Here is a 24999-nt window from a genome sequence, read left to right on the forward strand (position 1 = left end):
TACCTGGTTGGCAGGAACCCAGGGCACACTCAGTCAAAGAACATGAACATGAGCAAAACGTGGGGGGAACCATACAATAAGGGGCACTTTCCTACAGGGTGGGTAGGGTTTTTTGTGTGGTAAGGGGTGTTTTTTGTGTGGGTATGTTTTTTTGTGTATAAGTTGGGCATGGCTATATATATATATTTTTCATGACAGAGTGACCGACGATATAAAACAGTAATACCATAAGCTCAATCACAACCAACAGAAAAAATGTCACAATGAAAGAGAATATGTCAAACTTATGGACAAATTAAACACAAGCATTTGCAATGCAATAGGTCTCGCATTTACGCGAGTTTGAGCTATTGACATTGCAAATGACAATGCCTTTTATTTTAGTTTTCGTTTTTAAAACATAAATAAAAGGCAGTGTCATTTACAATGTCAATAGCTTAAACTCGGGTAAATGCGAGACCTATTGCATTGCAAATGCTTGTTTTTAGAGGGGGGGGGGAGGGGGGGAGTCTCCCGGGACAAATCATTTGTCACATTTTTTCTCTACTAAACTTTCCCTTTGCATTTAATGAAAAGCAAATGTGAGCTGGGAGCAGAGAAGGGGCAGGATTGGGGGAGTGCCCCCTTCTTAGAGGGGCAGCCACTGACTGCCAGGGGTGCACACATGCACACTCCAGTGATACGGTGACATTGGGTACAGACAGTGAATATATTCAACATCTGCATTTCTGCTGGCGAACTAAAGCGAAAATATAATTATAACAGATCGGGAAAGAAAAGCGCAGCGGACCCCGCTCTGCAGCTGGGGCGTGAGATTGTGGAGAAAGTCTGGGGGAGTGACGGGGCGGGACTGCACACTTCATAAGATGGAATGGGGGACTTTTGGGAGTCTCGGAGAGGGACTGGCGGGGAACGCTTTGGTGACACAGGCTCGTTACAAAGCCTCTCTTCAAGAAAAGATTCATTCCCTGCATAACTTGTACACACCATTTAACCTCCTCTCGAGGACACTGTATAGTTCAGTCCAGCTGTGGAAGTACTCACAAGATCGCTGTTTTAATGTGTCTGTCAGTAAAAACGAAAAAAAACAGCCTTTTAACCCAATCTTGGCGCCACCCTCAGAAATCATGAACAAATCATGTCCCTTCCTCTGTGGAGTCTAGCTACGTTTTAAGCATAGCTGTGACGTCATTCACTAGATGCCTTTATTAAACTGTGTCTCTAGTAGCAAGAATGAAAAACAGTTTCCTAACCCAATCCAGAGCCACCAAAGATCAATCAATATGTTTTTCACAAAGTGTTTATTCTTTGATGACGTCTACTTAATGCTAACATATGCCTGCCCTGACGTCATTCGCTAGATGCATCATTTGTTCGGACAGTCTAGTGAAAAAACATGGTTCTTTTAACCCAGTCATTGTTTAGAAAACGTCGGGCCTGTCCCATTAATTGATGAGGTCTGTTAGGGAAATGGATCCTATTGTGATGTCAATCATTAGCGGACCCTGTCATCAGTTCTAAAATACAAGTACCAGTGAGGTCAGGGTGTGCCTCTATGACGTATGCCAGACCTTGACATCATTGTGTCGTAATTGACTTAAGAGCCATTTACTCAATCCTGCATCACCAGCAATCAATAATGGGCATGTTACAGCTGCTGAACGGGCACCGTGCTGCCAACCGGCACAGGTAAGGATGGGCGCATAGCATCGTACTGGGGAGCGAACCGCTTCTAATCGCTTCTTGCTCGAGGAAATGGAGGGGCGGGCAAAGCCCCTGGGTGAGTGCGTGAGTGAGGAACTGGAGTAATGTCCTTTAAGAAATGTGCCACTTCTAAGCGCTTGGTTCTAAAAGAAGTGCGGGCCGCTTCCAAGCGATTCGTACTGGAAGAAGTGCGGGAACAGGTAAAGCCCCTGGGCGAGTGCATGAGTGAGGAACTTAAAGGCAGCCGCTTGTTTACATTTGCATCGCACTTTTACTTTACAATAGCTGCTGTCCCACCCCGCAAGTGCCGTGTGGTGCGGCAGCTACTGTAAAGTGGAAGCGTGATGCAAATATAAACACTGTTACCATGTGTAAATACAGCAAGGCACTGAACTGCCAGAGTGCCGTGGTGCGTTATAGCAACAGCTGCAACCACTGCCTAAAAAAGACTTTTGGATAAATAAAAATAAAAAAGATCAGCCTCGGCCGGTGCGGTCGGGTCCGGTCCCGGGTTACCGTGTCCCCCAACAGCAATAACAAAAACGGAAGTCAGGCACTTTTGCCTGAGACGGGGGCGGGGCCTGCAATCCAGCAGGAAGTCCCGCCCGCCGCCACAGCCGCCGCCGCCGAGGAAGAAGTGGAGCGATGAGACACTGAACACGCCGAAAGAGCCCGGTAAGTGGTGGGGATGGGGGTCACGCGCGTGTGTATGTGTCTGGAGTGCGTGTGTGTGACTGTGGGGGAGGGGGGTGTGTGTGAGCGAGTGTCTGCCGTGTGCCTGCGTGTGCATGCGCTCGCCTGTGTGTGCGCATGCAGAGGGTTGGGGGGTGGGGGCTGCCTATATGTGAAGCGCTCTGATACCTGATTCGGTTCGGGGCTGGGAAATAAAAAAAAAAAAAAAAAAAATAAAATGCTGAGTTACTCTGCGCATGCGCGGGTGATACGCGCGCTCCCGCGGTCAAATCCGACACTGGGAAAGCTCGTGACACTTTGGTGTCCACTCTCCCAAATACGGATAGCATTAGTTGGAGAGCTTACAGCATTCATGCTTCGCATGAATGCTAACGTCAGCTCGCCCTAAAAAACAACGAAGTCTTCATAAAACCTTCTGACAAGGGTGGTAACATAGTCCTATGGCCACAAAAAGATTATCTAAAAGAAGCCCATCTACAGCTCTCAGACGGAGCATGTTACGTACGTTCAAACAAAAAAAAGACTACAACAATGCCACAGAAAAATTAAAGAAAATCTCCACCAATTTAGACGGGATGGCATGATCTCTACAGAAGAGTTCAAATATCTATGGGTTGAATATCCAAAAATTCCCTCTATCTATTTTGAACCTAAGACTCACAAAAATATCAACCCCATTCCTGGACGACCGACCATATCTGCCATTGACAGTGTTGGGGAACATCTATCCCAGTATGTTGATTACTATCTTCAGGATCTAGTTAAAGATCTTCCAACATATGTCAAAGACACTGGTGAGTTCCTCAACAAGATTAAAGACATACAATGGGAAGCAGACATGAAACTAATAACTCTAGACATCGGATCATTATACACATGTATTGATCATAATGTGGGGCTAAAAGCAGTCCAACATTTTTTAAGCTCTAAACCAGCTAAAAATTAGGAGCATAATAAGGTCATTGTAAAGTGTATTGAGTGGTGTCTCAACAACAATTACTTCATATTCGGTACCCAGATGTACAAACAACTACGGGGGGTAGCAATGGGTTCTTGCTTCTCCCCCAGTTATGCCTGTTTAACGGTTGGCTGGTGGAAGGAGCAGATCCTCAAACAGGTACATCATGAACAACTCACGAGACATGTCAGACACTGGTTCAGGTTTATTGACAATGTTTTTATTGTGTGGCAAGGCAATGAGGAGAGTGCCAATGTATTTATCAATGATATCAATGATATCAGTAAATCTAAAATTCACCTCACATATGAGTGACATGGAAATTGATTTCCTTGATGTCAAAGTCTATGTTGAGGCAAACAAAATCAATACCACCCTTCATAGAAAAGCAACAGCGGGCAACTCAACGCTTCATGCATCGAGTGCCCACCCTAAACATCTTGTGCAAAGTATACCTTATGGTGAATTATTAAGAATCAAACTTGCAACACTGTAGAGCAACAACAGAAATGCACACAAGGAGCACTTGAGAAATTCAAACAGAGAGGTTATAGTACATCAAGCCCTATCTAAGGTCAACAATAGATCTAGAGAATCTCTGTTAAACCCTACCAATGGCACACTAGAATCCCCAGAGGCTACAAATACACCGCGACTTATCCGCACCTTTAACAAACAGGAACGCCAAATTCGATCTATCATCAATCGAAATTGGCCAATAGTCCTCACAGATGGAGTGCTAGGCCCTGACATGCCAGACAAACCCACTATAACATTTTGTAGAGGGACCTCTATGAGATCACAAATAGTGCGTAAAAACCCTTACAAAAAAGACCACATGGTTACAACCCAGACAGGGTTTCCTAAAAGGAAGTCAAAGTGTGATATTATTACACGACGAAACACGTGTTGGCTGAGGCTGATGTACTCTCTACATTGAATGCCAGGAGAATTTCTGATGACAACGCAATAAATATGGATGAACTTTGAAACCTTGATTGGAAAAGACTTTGATTACTTATCCGGAATAACTTCACAGTGACATTTACCATATGATTTGTGCCATGACTGAAGAATGAATTAATAATAGTGTGCTCAGAGGATATTTGGTTCTGTTTGCTTCCGCATCTGCGGGACTCTTCTGGATGTTGGATACACATCCATCTTCTTGAAGCACCAAAGTGATATTATGTTTTGATATATACCCTATTAATATACTGTAGAGCGCCCGTTAGCCTGTTAGTATCCAATCCTTTTTTTTGGGGGGTTTCCTAAAATGTTCTTCATGTAGGGCATGTAAATTTGTGATCTCTACCACCAAATATTTGACCCCATTTAGCCCCAATGAAATCAAGATCCAAGGCAATTACAACTGTAAAACGGAGTACGCTGTGTACGTTCTGACATGCACCTGTGGCCTCAGCTATAGATAATAGTGACACAGCGTACCCAGTTGCCAGACACTTTAAAGCCGTGCATGGCAACAATCTGAAATGCCTTCAATATTTTGTCATCTCTGCCGTGTCAGAATGCCCTAAAGGAGGCAATAGAGAAAAAGCCTTGAGACAACTTCAATCCAAAATAATCTTAGAGTTGGACAGTAAACATCCTAAAGGGCTAAATAACACAGAAGACCTCCATAATTTTCTCTAATCAAATACAGTACTGTATAAGTAATAGAATGTCGAATATATATGTGTATATATATATATATATATATATATATATATAAATATTATATTTACTTCCCCTCTAATGCTGCTATTGACATCCCCCTTCACCTAGACACTGTTTTTTAATATGTATATTGTCTTTTTAATGTACATATTTTTTTTAAAGATACCACAATTTGATTACATTTTATGACAGTATCAGCACATTTTTGCACAATTAATCAATTTGCACTATAACACTGAGGCACTTTAGAGTCATTCTCCACAGAATCTTAGTGGACTAATATATTGTTTACATACAGTGATAGACTTTGCACATCTTGAACTTGGTACAATACTTGAAAATACCGGATATGGCTTTTTATATTATATGAATGTATTCAGTTATTATTTTAAGATCTGTCAAATTCTTTATACTTACATGTATAGACAATTTTAGACAGTACATATGGTATTTTCTTTAAAGCAAAATAATTTTAGAGTATGTTATATATACAAATATTTTATGTGACATTCAAGATGAAGACATTAGATTAGCATTATTTGATGTTGTTCATTTTTTCATTATGTACTGTCCTGTTAATTAGCTGTGGCTCAATATATGAATTTGCATTTAAGCAGACATAATACGTTTTAAATTGCCACAGCTATATTTGTATTATTACAATACATTGGGCTAGTTTAAAATGCAAAAACTGTATGAAAAATGCACAAGTGCCATTAGTCTGTCTTTTATATTTATTTATCACATGACACAGGTGAAAGCAAAATGTAAAATGGTATGAAAACAGAAAGCGGACTGCCTTTCCGCCAGTGAACAAGGACACTTTGATATCCGAAACGAGTCTGACTGGTGGCTAAATAAATCAAGCCCTGCAAATACCACGACAATTGCGGTCCGTATTCCTATCCTTGTCTGAAGCATGGCATTAACCGGCTGGTAGTGTGTATGCGGGAGACGCCCGGGAATCTGTTTGGATATGGAGATATAGACCTCTATGTCTCTCTCTATGTCTCTCTCTATGTCTCTCGATATCTATATCGATATTAATATCGATATCTATATCGATATCTATATCTACATCTATCTATCTATCTATCTATCTATATATGGGTTATACTTACCTGGCAAGTTTTCACCACGCATATGCCTTTACTATACATGCCGTAACAATGCAAATGTCTTTGTAAGAGCATGCGTAGTAAAGGCATATGCGTGGTAAAAACTTGCATAGTAGTGTCACAGTTGTTGTAATGACGACGTTGTAAAGGGTGGTAATGGCATGCATGGTTCCGTCATTCAACCCAACTTATAAAGGGACAACCCATGTGGTTGAATTATGCTGCACTTTATCACTGAGCTGCAGTTATAGTTGTAAGGGGTAGGTAGGAGTATTCAAAAGTAGGAGTAGTAGTGCGGAGGAGTAACAACTTATAGATTAAACAGAATGCATGGGTAAGAACGAATTGGACAGGAATCAGCAGCCATAAGTATAGGACAAATAATCGGTGTAGGAGTAGGAAGAAGTAATTAAGCACACAAAAAGCTTACTGGCCTCGTGAGAACACCAGCTAAAAGGCGTTCACACAAGAGAACTGCACAATTATACAAGTATTCAATCATTCTCATTCAATATAAAGTTGTTTTGCAGCGAGCAGTTGTTCCATATTGCAGTGAACAAATGCCATCAAAGTAATAAGCTGGAGTAGTAAGGGTAGGCTTAAGTAGAAGTGAGTAGGAGGAATTAAAAGTAAGACTACTGCAACACTCTAGGGACCAGCTAACTTCCTTTAGAAAAATACAGTGATTAAAAGAACTGGGAAAAAACTGTTTTACTGAGACAATAGAAGCTGTGAGGATATCAATACCATTTTTGAAAGGCATACCATACACTATGAAAGGCAAAACAGCTGTAAGTAAATAGTTCTTGCAGACCATAAACGGATAATCTCTAACCTGATCTGGATGAATAATAATGCCCATAGAATGGATTTAAATACATTCAAGCCATCTTCTGCAAGGGATCAAATGGATGCACCCAATGTTATAAGTTATGTTGTGGTCCAAATACAGCCTACTGTGGAGTGGTATGTTAAGAGATGAAGTCAGAGAGAACAATACGATGTGCATTAGGTGTCCATTTGCTGCTTTGCAATACATATGTGCAATGGTCTTTGGACTCTGGCACAGAGTTTATGATAAACTGAGGCTGCCAACTAGCTATCCAACTGTGACTGACTCGATTGGGCTGTATGATTACGCTTTAGCAGTATGGTGTTACAAAACAGGGAGCAGTGTGGTTGCACCTAATACTCCACACCCGTGTGAAGAGGATAATTGCAAGGACTGTAATGCCAGATCACCCACAAATTTTCAAATACGCATTTTAAATTGATACACACCAGCTTCAGTTCAGGACACCAGTAAGGAAACACATTTGATTAGGAGCGACCCTCTCACTGAAATACATAATCCAACAGACTGCCCACATAAATAAGATCCAAAGAAGTACAGTGTCAAGGAAAGCGGCTCTAGCACTAGAAATATGTGATACTAAAGACCTAGGAGCCGTTATGTATGGAGCATAACTGTGGGTTAGTGGGAACACTGATTGTCTCTCCATCATGGAACATCAATTTATAAGATCAATTCTAAATTTACCAGCCAGCTCTCCCCGGACTCCTATTTTTCTTGATTTGGCCCAAAGAAAACTTGTTCATAAGCTGGACTACAAGCACTTATTGTTACGGCATTGCCTATGGACAATTGAGGAGCTTGCTCCCTATCGAGTGGTAATTAGGGATCTTATGACACAACCCAAGACAAGCACAATCCTGTGGTTTTGCAACTTGAGGAAATTAAGGAAATTGGGGATGGAGGATTATTGATCAAGACCGGATGAGCTGTGTTCGATTACGAAGAGTAGGGTAAAAGCTATTTATTGAGAATATATATCAGGTGAAGGGTGTGCCAAAATATCTGACCTCCGTTACTCTAGAGTTTATGGATTTCAAACCCTTCCGGCTCTTTGAGGAAACTATTGTTGAAATTGTTCAACCTCTTGCACGGAAACTGTTCCCTACAATTCAGATAAGACACTTCTGACCAAATTGTTTCGTAGCAATTGGGGAAGCAATGTATCCTCCGATGGTAAATGTGCGGCTTGCAAAAGAAGCCTCAAATCCATAGTCCATCTGTTATTCTTTTGCCCATACTACAAGAACTGAGGGCTAAGTAGATTATTCCCTTGTGTAGGCTAACCAGACCTGGCCACTAACTAGACGTGCTTAGAATCCTTAGTACAGATACCGAAGAGTAGTGGTCTTTAGCCTAGAAAAATTCCTGTTAGCTCTACGGATCGGACACTCAAAGTGCATTATATAATAATTTTTATCTTGAAGCTTTTTTAATAATATATATTTTATATAGATGATATGTATTTTTATATGGGTTGATTCTCACATGGCATTTTTAGGTGTTTTATTGAATGCTTTACTATTTGGCCTTTTCATAACCATCTTGCTGTCTTAAATTTATGCCGGTATGCATTTAGCTGTGGTGTTCTTTTTAAGATCTTTGTGATCAAAATAAAGTTATGATGATGATAATGATAGGGGAGTTTATAGCACAATCTCAACTATAAGCACTCATTTAAAGTCCTCAACATTTTGATGAACAACTAGTGGGCAACGGCTGTCAGGCACCAATGTTTCTTCTAATGTCCTTCATACACATGGAAGCACCAAACAAGAAATTAACTGATCCCTGATGGATATTCCACAATATGCCAAAGATATTGCTAATCATTACATTTAAATATGGAGATGGAAACAATCTCTACCATCTTGGCCACTCGGTCTGGTGGTTCAACGTTTCAAACACACATCAAGTTCGTTTAATGCCGTTTTTGGATAATTAATATGGCATTTTGAAATGTATTCTTATTTTTTTGAACAAAGTACTCCTGATGCTCTTTTGTCTGGTCACATGAGGATTGTTATTGAGCCATCAACAGCAGTGAAATATGTTCTATACCATTTTAAGAAAAATTTGAAGGACTAATTATATAACAAAATTGTGCAGAACTATACCAAAAAACTACTTTAAATAAGAAAACAAGTTACTTACCTGTAACTTCAGTTATCCAGTATTGGTATCCTTCATAGATTCACAAGCCTGAATCATTACCGTCACCGAGGCGAGATTCCCAAGGTATATGAAAACGCAGTGCCAAAAGTAAATTATAGTAGTAGGCCTAAGAGTAAGGCCTGAGGCCTAAACTGCGGTAGCCTATCTACCTCATTATGCTAAAAGGACTAAGAATTTTGTCCTAACCAATCCGCTTACAGCACCCTCTAGAACCCTCTCTGCAGATCAAGTTTTCCTCAGATTTTCGTTAACAGTAGTGGGAAATGAGTATCCCAAAAATTAGAGAACTGACTCTCCGGGGAGGAGGGTGGGTGCTTGTGAATCTATGAAAGATACCAATACTGGATAACTGAAGTTACAGGTAAGTAACTTGTTTTCTTATCCAGTATTGGGGTATCTTTCATAGATTCACCTGCCTGAATCAGAGTAGCAAGCAGTATGCCAGGTAAGAGTCGGTTGCGGATGGTGGGAGACTTATAGTGATACACTCCCATAACCATTATATTCACCAACCAACAAGTGTGAAGTAAGTACATTGTTAATGATAAAACATGACTAGATTCCAAAGAGTAGTCATATAATATTAATCAGGAAGAGTAACATCACACATAATAAATAAGCAACTTGAAATATGTTCACATCTTTATAATACACAGATATATAGAAAGCATATTTTAACAACAGAATGAATGAACACTGGTTACCTGAAGCTGTTTTTAAGGAACCAGATGACGTAAGACCGCTTGACCAACTGCCGCATCTTCTTGAATTGTCGATTGCAGGCAGTAATGTCTTGTAAACATGTGGACATTCTTCCATATCGCAGTACGACAAATATTCTGCAATGTCACTCCTGCGAACAATGCTGTAGACGCTGCTACAGCACTTGTAGAGTGAGATCTGACATTTCTTTGTAGTGGTCTGTTGGATTTGACATGACAAAAATGGATTGCGGAGGCTATCCACCTGGAAATTGTGGCTTTAGTGACCGCTTGTTTCAGCGTAGTCTGGCCATAAGCCACGAATAACTGAACTGATTTTCTGAAGTTTTTAGTCCTTTGAAGATAAAACTTCAAACATCGCTTGATGTCCAAAGAATGTATGTTCTTTCCGCTGGAGTTGTAGGATTTGGGAAGAACACTCGCAATTTCACTGGCTCATTTAAATGGAACTGAGAAGGCAATTTGGGTATAAAAGTTGGATTCGTTCGGAGAGTGACATAATCCTGAGAGAAATGCAAGAAAGGTTCTTTTATAGTGAAAGCCTGAATTTCTCCTACTCTTCTGGCAGATGTCAGAGCTAGAAGTAAGGCGACCTTCCATGTTAGATACTTGAGGTCGGCTTTGTGAATAGGTTTGAATGGGTGCTTCATCAGCTGTGAGAGGACCGTGTTGAGCTCCCATTCCGGTGGGGAAGGTTTAACCGGAGGATAAACCCGGAAAAGACCTCTCATTAACTGTTTTATTACCGATGAAGAACATAGTGAGGGAATGTCAGCTACCTTCCTGAACCTGGAGAGAGCCGCTAGATGGACCTTTATTGAAGAAAATGAAAGACCAGAGCGTGCCAAATGTAAAAGGTAAGGTAGATTTTTTTCTGGTGGAGCTTCAATCTGGTGCAAAGTGTTTGAGATACACTATGAGCAGAATCGCTTCCATTTAAGACGATAAGTCTTCAATGTGCTCTGGGCTCGCACCCTTTTCAAGATGTCCCGGCAATCCTGAGGAATTTGGAGGTGCTGAAACTCCATGAAGTCAGGAGCCATGCGTGTAATTTCAGAGATTGAGGGTCTGGGTGACGTATCTGACCCTCGTTGCGTGACAGCAGTGTTGGAGCTGGGAGAAGTTTGATTGGAGGCTCCTGTGATAGCAACATGAGCTCCTGAAACCAATACTGGCGGGGCCATCTCGGAGCAATTAGGATGAGACGGCAGCTCTCCAGCTTCATTTTGCGCAACATCAAAGGAATCAAAGGGATCGGAGGAAAGGGATAAGCATAAATCCCTGACCATCGCATGGACAGGGGATTCCCTCTTGATCCCTGTTGAGGGTATCTGCTGGCGTAACACTGGCATTTCTTGTTCTGGTGAGTCGCAAATAAGTCCAACGTTGGCTTGCCCCAGGTCTGGAACACTCTGACCAATTGAATGTTGTCCAGCTCCCATTCATGGCAATCTGACAAGGATCTGCTGAGCTTGTCCACTAGGGTGTTGTGGAGACCTCTGACATGATCTGCTTTGAGAGTTATGTTGTGAAGTGTAAGCCATTCCCATAACTCCTGAGCTACCTTTGATAGCGTAGCTGATAGTGTTCCTCCATGCTTGTTCATATAAAACATGCTGGTGGTATTGTCCGTTCGGACCAGGACTGAAGATCCTACGATTCTGGAAAGGAACACTTGTAGGGATAGAAAGATGGCTCTCAATACTAGACTGTTGATGTGACATTGTTTGTATTTCTGAGGCCATTTGCCCTGCACTTGTAGGTCTTGGAGATGTCCTCCCCAGCCCTCCATAGACGAGTCTGTCCTCATAACGAAGTCCGGAGGAGTTTGCAAGAATGTGAGTCCTTGTTTCAGACTGCGCAGTTGTGCCCACCATTGTAGAGCATCTACCATGCGTGGGGTTACCTTGATGATGTCGTCGAAGGAACCTGTCGCTTGCTCCCACTTACGATGTAGCTCCTCCTGCAGAGGCCGCATTCTCAGACGTGCTAGTGGGATGAGATTTATTGCCGAAGAACACATTCCCAGAAGTGAAGCGAACAGGCGAACAGAAAGTGACTTTCTTTTTGACACTTGTATGGCCAATTTCTGAAGACGGAGTTGCCTTTCTTGAGACAAGAATGCCCTGAAGAGTATTGTATACAGATGTGCGCCCAGGAAATCGGCTGCAATTGGGATTTGTTTTTGTTCACAGTGAGACCCAGGGATGCAAAGAGATTGTGACACGTTAGGTCGTTCTGTACTCTGTACTTTGAGGAACCTTTGATTAGCCAATCGTCCAAGTACGGGAAGACCTGGATCCCTGAAGAGCGTAGTGCTGCCGCTACCGGAACTAGGCACTTCGTAAAAATTCTTGGAGCCGATTTGAGGCCAAATGGGAGCACTTTGAACTGATAATGGGCGCCAGCCACAGTGAAACGGAGATACTTTCGATGTTTTGGGTGAATTGGGATGTGAAAGTATGCGTCTTCCATGTCCAAAGAAGTCATAAAATCTCCCTCGTTCAGGCAGCTGAGAATCTCTGGATGAGAGACCATGCGAAAACCCTGCTTCTTGAGATAAGTGTTGCGATTGCCCAGGTCCAAGATCGGTCTCCATTCCACTGATTTCTTCTTTATGAGGAAAAAACGGGAATAGAAGCCTGTCCGCCTCTGATGAACTGGAACCTTTTCTATAGCGTTCTTGAGGAACATAGAATGAACCTCCTTGAACAGTAAGTGAAGACGAGGGGGAGGGGGTCCCCTGGGCGGAGTAGTTGGTGGTTTGGTGACAAACTCAAGTGTGTGTCCATGTTGAACAAGGTCTAGCACCCATTGATCGGATGTAATCTGTTGCCACCGGTGTAGGAAGGCAGATATTTTTGCGCCCACAGGGAGGGAAAGAAATAAGGGTGGCGCCCAGCTGATCTCACTGTTTTCTGCGAGTGTCTCGCCATTGATTGTTGGAGCGTTTTCGGCCTCCTTGGCGAGAGAAGCTAGCCATACCAGACTGGCGGTAGGAAGACTGATAATTCTGCCAGTATTGAGGCTGATATTGTCTGTTTTGTTGGTAATAGCTTCATCTAGAGGAATATCCACGTCCTCTGGCTCCTCTGAAAGATCCCCGCCTATACTGCAGGGAAGCCAGGGATCTAGCGGTATCAGTGTCCGTTTTGATTGCTTGGAGGACTTCGTCTATGTGTTTCCCAAACAAAGACTCGCCATCATAGGCCATATCCAGAATTCTTAGTTGGACCTCAGGCCGAAAGGTGGTAGCCTTTAGCCAGCCCTGACGCTTGAGAACTGCAGCTCCTGCCAGTTGTCTAAAATTTGTATTTGCAATGTCCAAAGCGCAGTCGATGGTTTCTGCAGCTGCACGCTCCCCTTCCATCAAGATCTTCCGAGCCTCCTGTCGTTTATCCTCTGGGATTAGATCAATCAAACCAGCCATGTCTGACCACATTTGGCGATCATAACGTCCTATGATCACCAAAGAATTTGCTGCCCTGATTGAGGCGGCAGCCATGGTGGAATTATTTCTACCGATAAGGTCCAAACGACGATCCTCCTTATCTGGTGGCGTAGTGATGGGAGTGGCTGGGTTTTATGATAGTTGTTGAGCGGCCTGCGAAATGACCGAATCTGGCAGCGGGTGTCCAGTAAGGCATGAAGGGCTTCCGAGAGGAGCGCGATATTTTTTATCAATCCGTGGAAGCACGGCAGGTACAGAAGCCGGATTTTTCATTACTTTGATGCCTCCTTCCATATATAGTCTATAATAGGAATGACCTTCCTAGTTTCTTCTTAAAATCGTGAAGAAAACACTCCGACTGTTCCACTGTTTCCGGCAGCTGAAATCTACTCGCAGCTCGCTGCATAAGATTATGAAACCCACCTATGTCTTCAGGTGGTGAGTCCGAAGACTGTGGAGTTGGTGGAAACGGCATGGGGATAACAATCATCCCACGGATCCAAAGGAGGGTTATTTGGTAATTCGCCTTCCTCTACTTCTTCGTCCGAAGAAGTATCTGGAGTCTGGTTAGGCAAAGTAGGTTGCTGAGGTTCTGTGACCGGAGATCTAGGTGCTGGAATCTCAGGTTGAGGAATAGGGTCCGCAACTGCTGCAGACTGGAGTGGAGAAACGACCTGCTGTAGTGGAAAACACGGTCGATAGTCTGCCAACATGGCTTGTAAGTCCTGGATGAGGCTCTGTGGCAGATGGCTGGACTCTGAAGTCCGAGACTGCCTGTGGTATGCTGCACGATGAGGAACTACAATATCTTCTTGATAGTAATGTACAGCATACTCCTCATCCTCCTCATCATCCTGACATTTAATGTTCAACTCCGAGGGATGGTGACCTACCCCAAAAGCTCCTTCGTTGTCATTATCCTCGTAGTCATCCTCCTCTTCTTGATCATAAGTCTCGAGAAGGTGAGAGGGCGTAAGTGGCGGGATATAAGAACCTCCTTGCCTCTGATAAGATGTTAGCTTGAAAGTCTTTGAAGAAATAGGCGTAGAAAATAGCTGTATTGTGATTGGAGGCTTTGTAGAAGCGGTGTCTATTAATTATGGTGGCACCGTAAACAATGGAGACATTGGTGATTGAATTGTTGCAGGCGTCGTCACTGGCTTCGTCGACGGAACCTTTGTCGACAGATTCGACGTCGACGGACTCGATATCGACGGAATATTCGTCGACAGACCCGACGACGACTGAATCTTCGTCGACTGACTCGACGACGACGGAATCTTCGTCGACGGACTCGGCTTCTATGTCGAAGAGACGGTCAACGACGGCACCGTAGATGTCTTCGACAACGATGATGGAGGCTTTGTCGACGGTACCTTCGTCGACGAGTGCTTTGACTTCGACAACGAGGCTGTCGTCGACGGATTGTCGACGATGGTTCTTTTTGCCACAATGGAAATCCTAGTTGACAGAATAGGAGAGGTGATAGCTGTGGTAGAAATTGACGCCGTCGACGAAGGGGCAGAAGACGTTACAGATATGGTAGTCATAGGAAAAGCTGAAGAGACAGAGCAGCTTTTACTCACGGTTTTATGTTTTTTTAGATTCCTTGCGAGCTGAGGCTTCAGAGAAAGAAGATGGAGATCTCTGTGAAGAGCCAGAAGTGGAGTGGGAGGTTTTGACATGTTATCTCCCCTCACTTGAGGAATCATCTTGTGATCTTGCTCTCTTACTGGAGGTTGAAGCTCTGTCATCATCAAGATTTGAGCAATAAAAGGACTCTGGCCTCCCTATCCCTTAAGGTCTTAGAAGGGAAGGTGCGGCAGATCTTAAACTTTTTTGCCTCATGCTTTGGATAGAGGCAATAAATACAGTCTTTATGTTGATCATCAACATGGACTCTCTTCTTGTCGCATGTTCTGCAGGGTCTAAACAAGGCCTTCTTGTCAGACATCCTGAAGAGAAAAAACGGAATAGAGACTCAGGGAGACTCCCTTCCACACGACGTGCGGTGAAAATCTGAGGAGAACTGGCTCTGTAGAGAGGGTTCTAGAGGGTGCTATAAGCTGATTGGTTAGGACAAAATTCTTAGTCCTTTTAGCATAATGAGCTAGATAGGCTACTGCAGTTTAGGCCTCAGGCCTTTCTCTTAGGCCTACTACTATAATTTACTTTTGGCACTGCTTTTTTATATACCGCGGGACTCCCGCCTCGGCGACGGGGAATGATTCAGGCATGTGAATCTATGAAAGATACCCCAATTTTGGATAAAAAGTATTTCCCCATCTCCCAATTATAATAAATGCACAACAATTCAATAAACACGTTTAAGTCACTTAAAGGCGTACAACTCTAGCATGGGAACACAATGAAAATTCTAAGTGTGACAGTTGTGCATGCCCTTCTCATCTTGGACTTTTTAAGCCCTCAGCAGATTGCAATGCTGCACACAGTTTTACATCCATCATGACAGTCGGTTATTAAACTGTGACAACTTTGCATACTTGGTAAGCGCCTGGTTGGACAGCATCTGCTTAAGGTGCTGAGACAAGAGCTTCTTCTCTAGAGATAGCCGTATCCATCCTCTTGCTCGGCCCACATCGGTCTTTATCTCACTCATGTGTTGAATATGTCTGAAGGATAAATGGAAAAAATACAAAAAAAACAGGTCAAGGAATAGGGCATGTTACTCTCTTGATTAAAGCATGTATTGGAATTACTCTGCATTAAACACTCATTCATTGTAACAAAGTTACAAACAAATAAGTTACTTACCTTCGGTAACACTCTTTCTGGTAGAGATTCTATCTATCCACAGAATCCTCACCTTTTTAATATTTCCCCAGACATCAGACTAGATTTGGAAACCTTTTAGTACTACCTCTGCACATTGTTCGGATGCGCAGCCCCACATTAATGCTGTTATGCTCTCTAAATGACGTCAGGAACCAATATAGGTACCCTTCCTGTGTGCTGACATCAGCTGCTTTCAAGGCTATCCGCACCCCCACATGTAGAGAGCCCTGGTATACAATTGGCTTCAACCAGTGTGCAGATTCCTAGACTTGAGATCTTTTTAATTAGACAGAGCCCCATTCACAGAACAAGGTGGATGGGAGGGTCATTGAGGACACTGGGGATAGATACGTCCTCTATCAGAAAGAGCTTTACTGAAGGTAAGTAACTTGTTCTTCTGATAGAACTTTCCAACTGCAGATTCCTCACCAATTCGATCTGTGAATTGCCTCAAACCAAAAATTCCTGTATTCCTGGGAGGGTGAAATGCCCCAATTAGTGAACCTGGATGTTCAGACAGCAGTGTTTTGTGAACGCATGGAGGGATGCCCACATAGCCACCTGACATATGTCCAGGAAAAAGAACAGTGGTAGCAGCCTTGGCTCTGAAGGTATGAGCTGCTTCTTGTCCAGATCTTGATGCTGAGATCTTGATGCAGAGCATGATCCAGCGTGAGATGGTCCTTTTCTGAACGTCCTTGCCCTTCTTTGCTTCTGCAAACCCCATGAAGAGATGATCGTCTACTCTGTGTTTTCTGGCACCATCGATGTAAAAGCTCAGCTCGGAGTCTCTCCTCCTCCTTAGAGGGTTGAAGCGGAGCATAGAAAGGAAGCAAAGTGATGGTTTGATGGACATAGAATGGTGTCATAACTTTTGGAATAAATTATGCCCAAGTTTGGAGATCCAGTTTGTTTACGAAGGTGCTATACGGTGGGTTGACACAATGAGCTTGGAGCACTTTCACTCCCTCTGCCAATGTTATGGCACAAGGAACACTGTTTTGAGCGTGAGATGCCGCAAAGGAAAGCTGTGCAGCAGCTCACAGGGAGTCCACATAAAGTATAGGAAGACCAGGTTAAGATCACACTGCAGCATAACAAAGCGAGCAGTAGGAAACAAACACTACAGTTCTTTAAAAAAACACATCACAATAGGTGAATTAAATAATGAGGGCTGGTCAGGAAAACGTAAGAAGGCTGAAAGAGCCAAAAGGTACCCTTTAACTGGGCCCAAAGAAAAGCCTTGCTGGGCGAGGGACAGAGCAAAGAATAAAACATCAAATAGCATGTCCTGAGGGGAGTCTATCTGTTGTGCATCGCACTAAACCACAAATATGTCCTAACGACAGGCTATACAGTTTTTGTTGAGAGACGCCTGTCTGCCACAATGACATCAACCACCTCCAAAGGTGTCCAGCTGTCACTGATTAATCTCCAAGCGTGAAGGTGGAGACTAAGGAGGGATGGTGCAGAATCATACCCATTGCTGCAGCAGCAGATCCTCCCATGGCACAGCCTGATCGGAGGACAGGTGTTTGTGCCCAGGAGAGCTGGACACCATACATGTCATGTCCAATCTGGTGCCACTAGGATGGCTTTAGCCCACTCTGTCCTGATCTTCAGAACTCAGTACAGAAGGGGTAGCAGTGGGAAGGCATAAACAAGCCCTGAGTCCCACCGTAGGCAGAACATGTCTACGAGAGAAAAACACCTTGGGAACTGTTGATGGCAAAGAGATCAAGTCAAGGTTTGCCCTTTGGGCAGAAGAGACCTCAGCCACTGCCAGGCGTAACTGATACTCGTGATCCACTAGGAATTGACATCTACATTTGTCCGCTCTAGCCTTGAAAGATCTCGCCAGATGGTTCCGCATTAGGAAGGTTCCTTGATGGTCAAGCTGTTTCCAGAAGCACAGCAAATCATGGCAAAGGGACCACGTCCCAACCCCATCCTGTTTGATGCAACTTCACATGGCAGTGAGGTAGTTTATGAGCACTTGCATCAGCCTTCCTATGATGGAGGGCAGGAAAGCTTACAATGCCAAGCGGATGGCTCACAGCTCCAGAATGTTGATGTGGAGTCAGGCCTCTGGCAGAGACAAGAGGCCTCTGATCTCCACTTCTCCCTGGTGGCTGCCCCAACCCAGAAGCAATGCATCTTTCACCACTGTCAGCGCTGGGTGGGAGAGGGGTCCGCCACTGACCCAGTCGCAAGTCAAGCACCCACCACTGCAGGTGTTTTGTAGACTCTGGAATGGTTGGAAAGGTCCCATTGATGTTGGGGCCACTGAGACTTCAGATCCACCAGCAGAGCCCACATATGCCACCCGGCATGCTTGACCAGCAGGATACAATGGGGCATCAGTCCCAGCACCCTCAGAGTTTACCTCAATGTGATACAGAACAGAAGCTGAAAGATTGGGATCATAACCTGAATGTCCTGGACTCTCCTTTCCGGAGGTCGAGGTAGGGGAAGACTGGCAGCTGATGATGCTCTGCCACTACCACTATCACTTTTGTGAATCCCAACCCCTTTAATTGAAAAACTAACCACTCTGCGGATGGGGTCCCCAGAGCCTTAGAAGGTTGGGAGAGGGGGAATGCGTGGCCCCTTCTCCCCTTTTAACATATATGTACAGCCCTGGGGAATAGGGCCCCCAGGGCTGAAAGTGGCTCTGGGAGGAATGTGCGAGGCCCCCTTTCTCTTTTTAACTTATACATACAGCTCTGGGGGAGGCCACACCCTATGGCCAGCCGCGCACAGACTATGGCTGTGTGCAATATGGGGTTGGTTGCCTTTGGGGCGGTTGGCCACAGGACCTGACTTGATGCAGTAGTAAAAAAGTAATAAGGCTAAAAAAATTTAGTGATATATTGGACCACGGTACAGAATACCATGGTATATATGTTATATTGATTTGTATAGCACACTAATCGCCCAGGAGGTAATTCAGGCACTTGGGCAGGTGTGTAGGCTTGTGGTCCCCAAGGTGCTTTTACGGAGATCCAGGTCTTCAGCTTCTTGCGGAACTCAAGAAGTGAGGCGGAGGCTCTAATGAGTTGAGGGAGGTTGTTCTATGTCTTGAGTGCAACGTAGGAGAATGAGCGACCTCCATTTTTGCTTTTACGAATGCAGGGAAATGTGTGCCAGTGAGAGTGTTGCAGAGCGCAGGTGTCTGGTGGGTTGGTGACAGTGTATACGGCCGATGACTAAACAGTTTATGATTGGTTAACGCAAGCCTTTACAAAATTAAAAGGCAGCCATAATCTTTACACCACAGTTAGTCTGCGTTCTGGGTTGCAGTGGAGATATACTGTACTACTGTTTTAGAAGTGCATAGGAAGCAGTGATGCTCCTTTGGTAAGACTGTAAAGTTAGGGTAAAGTACACTTTTAAAAACAAATCTGGAGTACTGCAGTACTCCCTAAAAGCCACTACATTTCCCATTACAATAAAACCAAGAATGCAGACTAAGTGCGGTTAAAACAAATATGGCTGTCTTTTAATTTTGTAAGGGTGAAATATTTTTTAGATCATTGGTACTCAAAGTGCGGCCAGCTGCCCGGCAGACCTTTCCTTGATCATCTTCCTGGAACTTTTGTAAATCAGAGAAAGCTGCATCAGTTCCATTATTGGCTAATTCTGCTAACCCAGAAGGATAATGTTACTTACCCAGTAAGCATCTGTTCTTGGTATGTAGAGCTGTACATTCACATGCTTTGCATACTCCTACCATCTAGTGTTGGGTCTGGATGTTTGCAAGTTGTTTTTGTTCGAAAAAGTCTTTGCAGTCACGAGGTAAGGTGACTCCTCCTTTAGGTGATAGTGCTCATGGGCATCGACTCCATTGTTAGATTGTTTCCAGCAGAGGGTGAGAATGGAGTTAGTAAGTGTAGAATAGAGATGTCCATGAGTATGAGGGTAAATTGAGAACTACAACAACTACAGGAACCCGGGAGGCGGGTGGGCGCATGTGAATCTACAGCTCTACATGCAAAGAACAGATGCTTACTGGGTAAGTAACATTGTCCGTGAGAGGCATGTGAGCTGCAGATCACATGCTTTGCATAGACTATATAGCAGTATACTCCCAAAGCGGTGGCTAACCTGTAGTAGTTGTAGTTGTTAGAAACAGTGTTTTAAGTACTGCTTGGCCTACATTTGCTTGTTGTTTCGCTAACACATCTGCGCAATAGTGTTTGGTGAATGTGTGCGGTGTAGACCATGCTGCTGCCTTACAGTTCTTGGCTAGGGTAATATTCGCTAAGAAGGCCATAGTAGCCCCTATCTTGCCAGCGGAATGCGCTCCAGGGGGTATTATCAAATTTCTTTTTGCTTTAGCATAACATGTTTGGATACATTATACAATCCATCCTGCAATACCCGACAGATATGGGATTGCCTTTGAGTGCTAGAGAAAAGCATCAAATAGCTGCTTTGCTTTCCGAAATTCTTTGGTTCTTTCTAAGTTATATAGTATAGCTCTTCTAACATCAAGTGTGTGCAGAGCTCGCTCTGCTACAGAATCAGGTTGAGGAAAGAACACAGGTAACTCAACTGATTGATTAATATGAAAGGCAGAAACTACTTTAGGGAGAAATTTAGGATTTGTTCCATGAACCACCCTATCTTTGTGAAGTTGAAAGAAAGGCTCTTGTATAGTTAATGCCTTAAGTTCACTAACTCTCCTTAGTGAGGTTATTGCTATGAGGAAAGCAACCTTCTATGAGAGGAATTGTAACCGACATTTGAGCATTGGTTCAAAAGGTGAACACATTAGCCTTTTAAGGACTATGTTAAAGTCCACTCAGGTGCATGGGGAACTCTGGGTGGTATCACCCTTTTTGTATCCTTCCATGAAGGCTTTAATCACTGGTACTCTGAATAGAGAGAAGTGTTGTCTATTTTGCAAGTGTGAGGCTACTGCTTTTAGTTGTAAAGGAATGGATGTGTAAGCCAATCCAGATTGCTGTAAATTCAACAGATAACAAATGATATCTGTACAGAAGCATTGAGTGGATTGCTATTGTTGTTGTTACAATAGATACACAGTTTCCATTTTGCTGCATAACATGCTCTAGTAGTTGGCTTTCTAGCCTCTTTGAGAATATTTATACCGTCTGGTGGTAGTTGTAAATAACCAAACTCTATGACTTCAGGAGCCAAATCTCTAGGCTAAGTGAGGAGACTGGGTGAGAGATGTAGCTTTTGATGTGGAACCACCAACAGTTCTAACAGGGTGGTGTACCAAAGCTGACGAGTCCATGTGTGGGCTACTAAGATCAGTGGGAGGGATGTTTGTCTGAGCTTTCGAACCAGTGATGGAATTAGTGGGAGAGGCGGAAAAGCGTAGGCAAATAGTCCTGACCAATTCATCTATAGAGCATTGCCTTTTGATAGATGGTGTGGGACCCTGTATTCGAAGTTTGGGCATTTTGCGTTGTGTACTGTGGCAAACAGATCTATCTGTGGAAATCCCCATTGTTGAAAGTAGGGAAGAAGACCTTGGGGATGAAGTTCCCACTCGTGAACTTGCTGCCTGTGTCTGCTGAGTAGGTCGGCAATTTGATAGTCTACTCCTAGAAGGTGTTCTGCTAGGAGATACATTTTGTGATGAATTGCTCAATTCCAAATGCTTTGTGCAAGGCGCGACAGCTGGAGAGTGTGTGTCCCTCCCTGCTTCTGTAGATCGTACATTGCTGTCATGTTGTCGGTGCGTACTAGAACATTTTTCCTTACAAGGTGAGTTAGAAAACCTTTGAGTGCTAGGAACACTGCTAGAAGTTCCAGGTAGTTTGTGTGGAGACGTTTGTGACTGTCTGACCACAGCCCTTGCATTGTGTAATGTTGGAGATGGGCACCCCAACCAATGCGTCTGCTTTCAGTACAGTCTGTTGAATCGGGTCCATGAAGGGCCGCCCTTTTGATAAGTTGTGAGGGTAGCACCACTGCAGAGAGCGATGGATATGGCCATCTACCAACATTAGATCTGTTAATTGTCCCTGTGACTGATTCCACTGACGCGCTAGACATTCTTGCAGAGGACGCATGTGAAGCCTAGTATGAGGTACGATTGCAATGCAGGATGCCATCATTCCCAGCAGTTGCATGAAAACTCTGTCTGGTAATGTTTGATTGTTTTGAAATTGTAGTACTGTGGACTGAATATTGTGAATCCTGGATGCATTGGGAGAGGCTAGAGCTTTGAGGGAAGCTCCCAGATGAGACTGTACTTGTTCAGGGCACAGGTGAGATTTTTGTGCATTGATTGTGAAACTCAACCGATGAAGTAGGCGTACTGTTGCCTAAGTGTGTAGTGTACAGTCCTGGTAAGTGCCCGCTTTGATAAGCCAGTCGTCTAGATTAGAGAAGACATAATTAGACTGTCTCCTGAGATAAGCTGCTAATAATCCGAGACATTTGGTGAACACTCTGGGGGCCGTGGTGACGCCAAATGGAAGTACATTGAACGGGTAGTGTTTGCCTGCTATCACCAATCTGAGGTATTTTGGAGGAGCCAGATGAACTGGAATGGGAAAGTAGGCGTCTTTTAAATCTAGAGCAGATATAAAGTCGCCCTGCTGTAAAAGGAGAAGTACTTGTTGAAGAGTCACCATGTGAAAGTGCTTTGACAGTATGTATTTGTTTAACTCTCCGACATCTAGATTAGGTTTTAACGAGCCGTAGGACGGTTCTATAGTCTCTTTGAGTAATAGAGATTTCACATCTAGTTGAAGCAAGTGCTGGTGGTCTGGTGACAATTTGTCATATCAATGTGGACTGTTTGGCGGACTGTTGGTAAGCGCCAGGCAATAACCATGTTCGATAATTCCAAATACCCATTTGTCTGTTGTTATCGATTCCCAAATGGGGATAAAGTCTTGCAATCTTCCTCCGACAGGTGCGGAATAGTCGGAGGAAAGTGCAGGGAAGTCACTTTATTTGGGGAAGGGGAATTGCGGGGTATGGTGTTTTTACCTCTGCCCCTGAGACTATTTCCCCTATAACCTCCTCTGAAAAATCCTCTTGTAAAAGATGATTGGGAATTACCTTTGTAGGAGGAAGTGTTTTGGTCTGTCCCTGTTGACTTGGACCCTCCCCTGTAAAAGGAGCGCCGAAATGAACCTCTATTTGAGGGAGATTGACGCGCTCCCATTGATTTTGCAACATTTGTGTCTTTTTTCATTTTTTCGAGGACCAAAAAGAGGTTCTTGTCAAAAGGCATGTTGCGAATGGATTGTTGAACTTCAGGTTTGAACCCTGAAATCTGTAACCAGGCATGTCTTCGGAGTAGGATGCTAGTATTCACCTCTCTAGATGCAGTGTTTCGCCACATCTGGAGCGCATCTAATAGAAGAGTTAGAAATCAGTTTATCTTCTTGAACTAAATCCTGAGCTTTCGCCTTATGCTCATCTGGGAGAAACTGAAGTAATTGCTGCATTTTGTTCCAGTCGTCCCTATCGTATCTTGCTAGGAGACCTCAGGTATTAGCAATACACCAATGATTAGCTGCTTGCGCAGCTATATGTTTGCCAGAAGCATCAATAAGCTTTGACTCTGTATCTGGGGGAGGAGCATCCCCAGACGCTATTGAACTCGCTCGCTTTCGAGCATTAGATACTCCTAAAGAGTCAAGTGGTAACTGACCTTTAATGAAAATAGGTTCTGTTGGGAAAGGTTTGTATTTTTATCTACTCTAGGAGTGAGGATTCTAGCACGTACAAGATCTTTAACAATGTTGTCTGTGTGCCTCAACATACCCTTGAGCATAGGCAGAATCTGGCTGGACTTATCTGTTCCCAGAGCCTCAAACAGAAAGTCCTTCTCTAAGGAATCTTTATGGAGCTCCACCCATTGTATTGTACGCTTCTAGCAATGAGCTCTTGATATGACCGATTGTCATCAGGTGGAGATGGCCTGGCAGGGTAAAGATCTGGGTCTGTATCCTGTGGAGGATCAACTGTATAATCCATCCAAGGATCTACTGGTAACAGCATCATCGTCATCAGTATCACCTGCATCAAGGTTAGGTAGAGGAGACTGATGAGGTGTGATGTGTAAAGGAGCAAGCTGTGGTGGAGAGGGAGGCGGTGGAGATGGCAATGTGTGGAAAGGACTAATACCCACATTTTTCTTCTTCAATGGAATTTTATAAGGGCTGTCTTCATCAGGAAGCTTGTACTTGGATGGCGGTTTACAGTGAATATGCCCTGTGTCAGGATTAATAGAGTTTCTTCTGTTTCAGATCCGATTTAGGTGGTACAACATCTATGTTTGGATCTGGCTGCGTTATGGGCAGCTCTTTAGTTTTGGGCACCAAAGCTTTTGGAGCAAAGCTGGAATGTCCTTTCGGCGCTGAAGATTTTGGCTCAGAGGAATGTTTCTTCGTTTTCGGTGTTGAAGGTTTTGGCTCCGAACCAATTTTGTGCTTAGAGCCCGAAGGTTTCGGCTCGGAGGTGAGTTTTGGTTGACTTGGTCCCGAGCCCGAAGGATTGTCACAGTGTTTCGGTGCCAAGTCAGAGCGTCAGAAACCTCTTCTCGTGCCGAATTTGGCCTGGAGGCGGAGGTGGTGGCAAAGCCTTAGATTTTTTAGGGACGGTGGGTGCAGGAGGGGGGGAGGAGGTCTTCTGTACTCGCGTCTGCTTGTCCCTGTGGCACACGGTCATCGAGGTCAATCTGCAACCCTGATTCGGAGTCAGTTGCAGCTAAGGCCTGTTCTTCTTCAACTGCTGAGACCTCCTCTTGCTCGGGAGTCTTCGCCGAAGAGTTCAGGTCTGTCGTCTAACTGTTGCCGCTGCATCTCTCGACGTTGGGCCCGACGATCACAGCGTTTTTTTGGATCCGAAGGTTC

General features: G+C 43.9%; 1 protein-coding gene across 4 annotated transcripts in view; it reads right to left on the reverse strand.

The window, feature by feature from the left end:
* Positions 1 to 24999, reverse strand: part of DENND5B (DENN domain containing 5B) — a 578042-nt gene that overhangs the window by 165536 nt on the left and 387507 nt on the right. For all 4 annotated transcript variants that reach the window (XM_078673773.1, XM_078673772.1, XM_078673775.1 and 1 more), the window contains one exon: positions 15856 to 15984. In XM_078673773.1, the coding sequence (XP_078529899.1) occupies positions 15856 to 15984 (129 nt within the window). The remainder of the gene's footprint in view (positions 1 to 15855; positions 15985 to 24999) is intronic.

The sequence above is a fragment of the Lissotriton helveticus genome, chromosome 1_1, assembly GCF_964261635.1.
Source record: "Lissotriton helveticus chromosome 1_1, aLisHel1.1, whole genome shotgun sequence".
Lineage (NCBI taxonomy): Eukaryota > Metazoa > Chordata > Amphibia > Caudata > Salamandridae > Lissotriton > Lissotriton helveticus.